At 36.2% G+C, this 10,263-nt stretch overlaps 2 protein-coding genes across 4 annotated transcripts in view; both read right to left on the bottom strand.

The window, feature by feature from the left end:
- Nucleotides 1–740, bottom strand: part of toporsa (topoisomerase I binding, arginine/serine-rich a) — a 3,607-nt gene extending 2,867 nt beyond the window's left edge. The window contains exons 1-2 of one of the 3 annotated variants that reach the window (XM_016285325.1): nucleotides 537–740; nucleotides 353–437 (exon numbers count right to left, since the gene is read on the bottom strand). The gene's annotated coding sequence lies outside the window, so the exon portion shown is untranslated. Of the gene's footprint in view, nucleotides 1–352 lie in introns of all 3 variants that reach the window. The other 2 variants (XM_016285324.1, XM_016285323.1) reach the window with 2 other exon arrangements.
- Nucleotides 741–1,350: 610 nt separating this feature from the next.
- ndufb6 (NADH:ubiquinone oxidoreductase subunit B) lies at nucleotides 1,351–3,329 on the bottom strand. Its single transcript, XM_016285328.1, has 4 exons — nucleotides 3,034–3,329; nucleotides 2,634–2,726; nucleotides 1,658–1,702; nucleotides 1,351–1,520 (listed from the first exon to the last, which is right to left on the bottom strand). The coding sequence occupies exons 1-4, from the start codon at nucleotides 3,211–3,213 to the stop codon at nucleotides 1,449–1,451; spliced, it is 390 nt and encodes a 129-aa protein (XP_016140814.1). The 5' UTR covers nucleotides 3,214–3,329; the 3' UTR covers nucleotides 1,351–1,448.
- Between the last annotated feature and the right edge of the window lie 6,934 nt (nucleotides 3,330–10,263).

Below are 10,263 nucleotides of genomic sequence, written 5' to 3'. Positions count from 1 at the left end.
GGGGGGGGAGTATTATTGTAACAAAACAGCTTCACTGTTTATTAATATTTGAAAACCTTTTGTCCGCCAAATAATTACGATAGGAGTAAATAAATACGATCACATAAATAGTATTTATGTGATCGTATTTACCCGTATTATTAGTTTTTCTCATTAGTAATAAACTAATGTCTGATAGAAATAACATAATATTGGCATTTTACCATGTTTACAAAATATAAACAAACCTATACGGTGTCTCATTAGCTTTTGTGTTTATTTAAGCGCTATAAAAACATTTCTATAAAAAGTAGATAGAAAATAGAAATTAAGAAAAATATGAAAAACTTTCCAAATTATGTTTTAAACTTACTCTTTTATGTATTTGTCGAAACTTTCGAAGTACTTAGATTCTCTGAATTCCGCTGGAAGCATCTCGCTTAAATATCCGAAACAAACTAAAGAACATCATGACTTGCAGAGTTTAATAATTGTAGTAACGTTACTGTTTTACAGAATCCACAAAAACATGTTGACCTGAAGATAATGTAACTTACTGCCTAACAAACCTGCGCCGTTTTAAAGATCAATACACGGTATACAAGAAGCCTGTAATGCATTATATCTTACGGATTATTGTTACAAGTTTACAGCTGCAAATATATATAAAAAAGCACTTAATAATGACCCAAAAAAAGATACAATAACTCTCAGTCCGTCTACATAAGCAATGTTGCTCATCATGACGTAACAAAACATGAAAATTGCGGAAGTGAAATCCTGTCAAACTTTCAGAACTTCCTGTTTTTCACTTCAAAATAAAAGTCCATCAACCATATGCGAGACAAACGTCAAAAAAAATGAGTTTTCACATTTTGAAGCGTTAATGATGTATCAGAGATGAAGCTCCTTCTAGTTGTGGTTTATGCTTTTCATTTCATTATTTCGAAAATACTAAAACACTCACAGACAATTCTGAGAACTGACTAAACAGCAATGACAAAGCTTGTGAGGAGCATTTAAGAAAATATTTTAATTTAGTATTCTAATATTCAAACAAAGACTTCAATAGTTTACTGCTTTTTGGATTCCAAAGCCCCCACTTATTATTGTTTTTGTCTGATTTGACATTTAAAGCATTGAATTGTGATAAGTTTTTCAAAATCATGCAATAACAAATGTCAAAGAGTCTGTGTTGTCAAGAATGTCACTATTTGCTCTTCAATGTGCTTTTTATTAAAATAATTCAAGACTCTTCTTTCATGCGAGATGTGTGGCGTAAAAAATTTAATTAGCTAAATTTTATGGATCTCAGAATGTACCCACAAGAGTGTGATACTGTCATTCAAAGGCACAGAACAGGCATACAGAATCTGTATAATGAATTTTATTGACATAGTATACACACAAGCATGTTTTTTTCAACCAGTGCTAACAGGTATGTCTATAGTGAATATACACTGGCATCTTTAATGATGACCATGACTGTCTGCTTCAGGAAGATCTGGGACAACTTCTCCTGTTTCCAAAATGGTGTCTCCCTGAAAAACAAACACATGCAAAGAAGGTGTGCATGAGAACATACATAAACATCAAAATTAATGATTATTTGAAGGTAATTTACGAAACTCCTTTTGATTATTAGTGCAATAATACTGTCTGGTCTAAATATACTTACAGGAAACAGTCTGGGTTTAAGAGCAACAATTCCATATGGCATTTTCTGTGGAAACAAGACATATCTATTTGAACTTTATATCTAGGCATGACAATGATCAGCCAAATATATTTGGTGTTACATTTTATCTTCACCCTTTGCACACATAATACAAGCCTTTATGAAAATATTTAGATTTCATTTATTAAATGTAACAAAAAGATGAATAAATCTGACATTCTTTGAAATAAGATATCAAAGGTGACGTGACATGTGGCCAAGTATGGTGACCCATACTTGGAATTAGTGCTCTGCATTTTAACCCATCCAAAGTGCACACACACAGCAGTGAACACACACACACACACACACACACTGTGAACACACACGGAGCAGTGGGCAGCCATTTATGCTGCGGCGTCTGGGGAGCAGTTGGGGGTTCGGTGCCTTGCTCAAGGGCACCTCAGTCGTGGTATTGAAGGTGGAAGAGAGCGCTGTACATTCACTCCCCCCACCTACAATCCCTGCCCTACAAGACTCGAACCCGCAACCTTTGGGTTATGAGTCTGACTCTCTAACATTAGGCCACGACTTCCCCCGTCATAAAGGCTATGATTCAATATTTTTTATAGTTTAGGGTTAACGTAATAATAATAATAATAATGCATTTGTTATCAACATTACACTACACTGAAAAAAACTACATTATAAACTACATTATTATAATATTAATATTACATAATTACATTACTTTTTATCACAAAACAATGTGCATGCTCAACTGGAACCAAGCATTCTGTCAGTTTTGATATGTATCTAATGTAGCGGGTATTCAGAAAATAATGAAAACTTATACAAGCCTTAAGAGTTAGCCTCATAATTTTAACCTCTCGGCTCGGACTTCCGTGTCATTTTAGTACAATGCAGAAATTACAGTTCTGTTAAATGAAAGCAGTGTAACTGTAGATGAAACAGTATAACAGCACCATGAACTTACACTGACGTGGTACTTCACGTAGTAATGCACAATCCAGGCTGGGATCAGAATCCGCGTGACAGCAAAAACACTGGCATTATAGGCTTTAAATGTCTGGTTCATCCGCATAAAAAGAAGAGAAGACACAATTGCATGTTATATTAGTATTGTGCTGTTAAAAATCTCTATACCTAAACACAGCATACATTTTTACTTTAGATGCGTCTAATCTCTCTCTCTCTCTCTCTCTCACACACTCACTCACTCACTCACTCACTCACACACACACACACACACACACACACACACACACACACACACACACACACACACACACACACACACACACACACACACACACACACACACACACACACACACACACACATATAGATATAGATAATATATGGCATAAACTCACGTATAGTCTCCAGAGTGTCTTGGGCTGCAGAAATCCAGCCCAGAATCGCTCGATGCGGCCGGGTGCTTTGGGTGCAACGGTGGGTTCTCGAGGACTAAGCTCCTGATCTTTGAGCCACTGCCGCCGAAGCTTTGTTAACTGCTCAAAGCGGAGTTTTTCATCCGCTGAGTATCCAGTCATACTGATTTTCTCTTATTTCTCAAATAAAGCCGATTTTACAATGACATCTAAAGAGGACAAACCTCCCAGAGTGCAACGCGAACTCAGGGACGTCAACATAAATTTCGGAGTTTTACACAGCGACACCTGCTGATCTGGAGTCAAATCACTATTGTGATGATTCGCACCACTACCACACGAGGTCGTGCGTTATTAACTGCCTGCCTGTGCACTTTCTTCGTCAGAAGAGCTCAAGGTTTTGTTGTTTAGCACTTAGCATAGCCATGCTAGGCCCTACTGGTAGATCATCGGGGTGCAAAATGTTTCTTTCTTCATTTATGATTCAAAAGTAGTAATTGTTTGCTGACATATACATTGCAAATATTTCATTATAAAACATATTTCACTAGTGCCCAATTTGTCTATATTTTTCACTGTATGCGGCCTTTCAGGTCACACCTCAGTAAGTTAGAATGCTGGAACATTTTCTATGAAGAAAACATAAATTAATGTAGGCTACCGCTCTATAATATTCTGAATATCAAACATCTTTATGGCTGGTTTATGGGTGTCTTTAAGAAACTGTGAATAATGTGTAGTACAAAAAGTCTCTGGAATGACATTAGAGAATGTGAAGCTGACGTCACGGCTTGTGAATTCTACTTGGGGTGAATTAGAAGAACTTGAACAGGGACATTAAAACCCTTAACGCTTCATGTGGCTTAATGTACCAAGACAGTGATAAAAACAAAATTGTAAAGCATATACTAAGTGCAGATACGCACATAAGCCCAAAATGTGAACGCAAGGCGTTTATTTACACGTTAAGCGTTTTCCTATAAAGAATGCTTAATGCACTGAGACAGTGATATTAAAAGACCACATTCTGTACACATCTTACTAATAAAGCATAATATCTGCAGAAAAATGGATGAACCCAAAATATGAACTTTAAATACTGTCTTAATGCATAAGTGTTTTCTTCATTACGATTTTCTAAAGGGACGAAAATGCTTAATGTGTAATTAAAAAAGTTGTGTTAATATTCTGGCCTCATCTGCATGTCTTTTAGCATCACTGTCTTACCATATTAAACCAGCATTTTAAAATGCTACAAAACTGTTCACAAGCTTACAGGGATTTAATTTTAGGTTCACCGCAGGGGCCCCCTCAAGTCGGGGCCCGGTGCGACCGCACCAGTTGCACCCCCCTAAGGACGGCCCTGATGGCTGAAGCAGCAGCGAGTGTACAGCTGTTTTCACTGCACTGTTTTCACGCTAATCACATCAAAGTAAACGAAAATTCTACAACCGAAATTCTACAAATCTTGAGAGGTAAAAAAAAATCTAATTATCATGCGAAGCAATAAAATAGCTTATCTTCCCTACAAACGATCCAATGAAGAATGTGAATATTTAACTTAAGGCAAAAACAAAACAAAAGATAAGCAGGTATCCGTATTAATTTCAGCATTTGTAGCAGAGGGTGATCCTCCCAGAATGGCAGCGCCTCAGCATGCAACGCGGCATGACATAGCTTGACATTCTCTATAGGCCTATGAAACAGCTCGTTAATATTCCTATTTAAAATGCAAATTAACGCTAATATGGGCATGCTGTATCACTTCGTTGTTTCTATTTATGGGGCCTCAGCATGCAACGCGGCGTGACATAGCTTGACATTCTCTAAAGGCCTATGAAACAGCTCGTTAATATTCCTATTTAAAATGCAAATTAACGCTAATATGGGCATGCTGTATCACTTCGTTGTTTCTATTTATGGGCTTTTTTGCCTTTACTTTGATAGAACAATAGAAAGAGAGGAAACAACAGGAAAGAAGAAAGGGGAACAGGATCAGTAAAGGACAACCCAGTCTCACGGCAGTTCACAAGATGCAGCTGTGCAATGGGAGCACTGCCCACACGTTTTTTTTTTTTATTAATTAATCATTTATAAACTTGGTATAGGCACTTTCGTCTAATTTTAATTGATAGCAGACACTCTCTCTCACTCACTAATTATATATATATATAAACAAAGGAATAGTTTACTTTTTTTTTTGCAAATGTTCTCGACCTCGGGCCATCCAAGATATAGATTTTAGTTTATTTCATTATCAGAATAGATTTGGATCATTTTAGCATTCCATCACTTCCTCACCAATGGATCCACTGCAGTGAATGTGTGCCGTCCAGGGGTGTGAAGTAACGAATTACAAATACTCACGTTACAGTAATTAAGTAGTTTTTATCAGTAATTGTACTTTTTTTGAGTAGTTTAAAAATTGCGTACTTTTACTTCCCAGCAAGCAACTTTGCGTTTAAAAGACATCTATTAGACGTCTAAATATAGCCTAGACTTCTAGGCTAAAACGAGGCTAAATTTGGGCTGTCAGTGAAAATCTAATAGACGTCTAATCATAGCCCAAGAATAGACTAGTCATCAATTAGACGGCTATTAAACTACTACATATATACGTCTAATAGACAACAAAATGGCAATCCATACATACAGCTTTTATTAAGAAAACTAAAATTTTTGACAACTTAAGACAATACAAAATTATAAAAATACAAAAGTATTAATGACAAAATAAAATGTTATAAATAAAATACACTTAAATATAAATATTATGATTTATTTATTTAGAGCGAGATCGTGGCTACATATAGACCATGTCATAAAATGACACTTACATCTTTGTAGATATTATTGACACCGCGAACATGATGGGACATCAACCACCTCATGCGCTGACTGGCCAAAAACTACAGTGAATCAGGTTTGACTATAAGTGGGCTACAGATAGCCGCTCTGACTACAGAGCTAAATCGTGGCTACACACAGGCTACGTCGTATTGAACATGTCAAAGAAATGAAACCAAACACCTTGTAAACGCTGTTACTTTGCTTATGTGATGGAATGTCATACATCTCACAAGTTATTTTGCCAAAAAATGACATGAAACCAAATTCAAGGTTATTTGGGCTAGAAGTGGGTTACACATAGCCGGACTATATCGGTCTATACTTAACCGAGACATTGAAATGACGGCTATTGCTTGCTGGGTTGAGTACATTTTAAGTGATGTATCGGTACTTTTACTCCGCTATCTTCCTCCGTTTGTGGTCGTTACATGCTTATTTTAATTGGATAGAGAGTAATAGGTCTCCTGACTTTCAAGTGCATTCTTCAAGCATCAATTCAGTCGCATCTTCCTCTAACTTAATATGTTAAGGTAAATTTAGGATTTCTGCTTACTAAATGATTTGTATATATGCTTGCCTATCTACATGGCCTGAGATTTGGTGTGAGGTTGCGGGTATTGCATACAGTGTTAACTCCCGCAAGTGCCACGTTCGGTAAATTCCCCACTCACTTAAGCCAGGCGTAACGTTACACGGTGCGATTCTGAAGGTCGGAACGTCGTGAGCTCTGGCACATGTCACGATTGAGTTTATCCGAAAATCGTACGGAGGCAGTCACACACGACACGTTTACTACGATTTTACAAACTCTGAGGTAAGCATTACGTTTCGCGCCATTCATAAAAATATTCTGAGGACGAAATAGTTTTCTTTGTGGCAGGCGGCTTGTGACGTCCAAAAAAAAAAGGATATGGCAAAGAGAATGGCTGAAAAGCATGAACTTTCTGTTCTTCATAAAGAACTCGAGGGAGTAGGCCATTTCTGCTTGTTTTGCCGGACATGCATATTCATTCATAAAGCTGGACGGCAAATTTGGCACATTCGGGACAAATAAAAAATAGAACTGTATAATTAAACTACAATTATTATAGACTATATGGTTTTTGTCATCTTCTGATTGGTCAACTTCAGATGGATCGCCAACTGCACATAGGCCTACGCCACGAATTTAAACCGACAGCATCCGATTTTTTTTTACATGTTTGAAAATTATCGGGAGGACGGGAGGTGCTCGTAACGTCTCGGATCGGCCCATAATTCTTCTCACACGGTACGAGCCGCGACCATGCGAGCATCTGCGATTTTCTCCAGAGAGAAAAAAAATCGCCTGACAGCAAAAATCGCACAGTGTATGCCCGCCTTTATAAGACCCGCGATCTGTGCTGCCTTCTCTCTCTCTCGTTCTGCAGCAGTCACTTGGATAAGTGTGGATAAAATATCCATTTTATACAATCCACCTTCATTTAGCAAGTGCACTCGCGCATAAACAATTGTGAGGAGTTTTTCAAAGTGTTGAAAAAGTTCAACACTTTTTGTTCCATTCAGTTGTGGATGCTGCTGATTCACCGAGACCGCCGTGGCTCAGCAAAGAGACATGCGTGTGTGTGTGTGTGTGTGTGTTTTCCTTTGAAAAAGTTTGTATTTGCACTGTTCTAAACATTAATATTTGATGTGCAACAACAGCATGCTGTCTCAGTGGGATGATTGTACTGAGAATAACTTTCATCTTTTCTTCAACTGAATACAGTTTCCGTGCTGTTTGATGTATTTTAAAGAGTTGGCAGTCAAAATTAAAACTGCTGGATGATAGATATTCTTCATTCTTTATGACAAACAAGGTAATGTGAATTACAGAATGTACAACGTTTTTAAAATGTATCAATTGCGGTGTACAGCGTTTATTATGAGGGGGTAGAATCCACAGCTCAGTACTCACTACTCAAAACTCATGAGTATTTTTAAATAGGCTACTCTTTTACTCTTACTCAAGTAGTTTTTTGGACAAGTACTTTTACTCTACGCACACTACATTTTTTGGAAGGTAATGGTACTTTTACTTTTACTTTGCCGTCACAAAGTATGTACTGGTGCCGTCAGAATGAGAGTCCAAACAGCTGATAAAAACATCATAATAATACACAAATCTAGTAATCTATACAATCAAGCATGTTTGGATAAACAAATTCATTAACTTCAAATGTTCCTTCCTCCAGTGAAAAAGTCATCTGAATCTGGAGAGCAATATGCACAGATCAAGCAAAGTTTACAGTCTGAATAAATACATATGTTTGTGGATTTTAATGTGAGCTTATTCCACTCCCTTGTGCCATTTTTTTTTCAAACTAAGTTTAGTTCATAAAAATGAAGACCCAATCACACTGAAAAAATAAGTTGGTGTAGGATTTACTCAGAAATTGCTAGTAAATTTCACAAATACTTACAAAGAAGCAGCAAGTAGCACATTTAATTTAATGTGAAATTTCGAAGTAGATTTTAAATAGTATTTTCTTGTAAAATTACCTTAGTTTTATTTACAGTGTTACAAAATATTTTTTCCACATTATGGAGATTGGTACTGGGCTAGAAAAACAACGATCTACACTACAAACATATATTTCTTCTTTTTTTTCTTTCTTTTACAAAGATAGTTACAAATAATGACTCTGGAGAGCCAGTATGTATAAAACATTTTAATTATTTATATTACAATACAAGAATACATAATACCTTAGAGTGTGGGCTCAAACATAGCCAGCACCAGGTAAATATGTGTATGGACACACACACAAAGAAAAAAAATAACACCTTTACAATATTATACAACATCTGACTTGTTTTCTAAAAGGAAATCTGTTCACAGGTTTCTGGCACAGAACCCTCCCTTTCGCAGTCTCCTCTTTTCCACAACGGTTTCCCTCATGCTAAAACGCAAGCGTTCGGTGAGCTATGCCACACACGCTGACCTGTCAACAAACTGCTCCATGAACACAAAACAAACAAAAGCAGGGGAGAGGCAAAGTGAGCAGAAAATATGGGTCACAAATCTAGTCATATAAAGATAAATCTGATATTACACCTGATGTCTCCAAAAATTGGGAGGGGTTAGAAAAATAAAAGTCTGTATTTAAAAGAATATATACGGCAGGAATCTTTTTCTTTCTCTCTTCTAGTGCTTTTATGTGAATAACAAAGGTAAAAGGAATTTTTATATAGCTATATCGTTTTCTTGGTCACTCTGGTCTTTTTTAGTAGCCTTCACTGCCTGTCTTTATCCTATCTAGCTTTCCTGCTGCACTGACTATTCTCAATCGTACATGCTCTGCAGAAAAACACAAAGTATCACTTGTTTCTTCCTGGTCTGTTTTTTTTCTCCTCTGAGTGATGGCACACATTTAAAATCCTTGGACACCTGGCACTTTCCACATAATTATATCTGTGCCTGTCTGCTGACATACCCTCATTTTAGTGTTTTAAAGTCCCAGCCACTGAATAGCCCTGTATCTGTCACAAATTATTTCTTAGATAATGCCAATGAAAGCTACATTCTCTTAGAGATGTTATAAATTCTCATGTCTAATTCTCTGAACTTTCAATCAAAGCATGTTAATGGGAGGTTCTGTGCGAGAGGTTTTTTAATTTAACAAGTCACTTGATCAACATACTGAAACACACTCAAAAAGAATAGTTTTGCTACAACAGTCAGGTATATCCATGACATAAATGTAAACGCTTCTTTAAAATGTAGCTTTAAAAAACAAAACTAAACAAAATAATATAAAAATATACTCCCTCCTCTGGAAGCCCGTGTCTGCCACTACAAAAAAAAAATTATTTTGCAATTCTGAGTTTATATCTCATTTTAATGTTTTAATATATATTATAAAGTAATATATAAAACTCCACGAAGAAATGTCAAAATTGTGAGATATAAACTCACAATTACAAGAAAAAACATCCGAATTGTGATATAAAAAGACGTGTTTTTTTCCTCCTTTTTTTAATTCTGTGGCTGGGGGAAAAAACTCAGAATTCAGTTTACACTGACAACTGTGTAAAAGTCAGAATTATGAGTTTATAGGCTATCTACAGAGAAATAAAGTCCAAACTGTGAGATAAAAAGTCACAATTACCTTTTTTTTATTGTTTTCAATTTGTTTAATTATTATTATTATTATTATTTATTATTCCATGGAGATAATGGGCTTCCATACTCCTTTCAGTGTTTGCAGAGAATGGAGAGATTAAACTCAATGTGTTGGTCACAATATGCACCATAATATTGAAACAGTGCTGCTTTCTAATACACCCCAACCCTTAACAAACAAAATAATCATATTCCTGTATCTTTTCTCTTATGGGCAG

Source organism: Sinocyclocheilus grahami, unplaced genomic scaffold (assembly GCF_001515645.1).
Source record: "Sinocyclocheilus grahami isolate Dianchi unplaced genomic scaffold, SAMN03320097.WGS_v1.1 scaffold196.1, whole genome shotgun sequence".
NCBI lineage: Eukaryota > Metazoa > Chordata > Actinopteri > Cypriniformes > Cyprinidae > Sinocyclocheilus > Sinocyclocheilus grahami.
The sequence above is the reverse complement of the archived record's forward strand: the minus strand, read 5'-3'. Positions and strand labels throughout refer to the sequence as shown.

Coding starts and splice junctions, on each gene's coding strand:
- ndufb6 (XM_016285328.1), bottom strand. CDS start 3,213: ATGACTGGATACTCAGCGGATGAAAAACTCCGCTTTGAGCAGTTAACA. Junction 1,703..2,633: donor ACGTGAAGTACCACGTCAGT/GTAAGTTCATGG, acceptor TTGTTTCCACAG/AAAATGCCATATGGAATTGT. Junction 1,521..1,657: donor TTAAACCCAGACTGTTTCCT/GTAAGTATATTT, acceptor TTTGTTTTTCAG/GGAGACACCATTTTGGAAAC.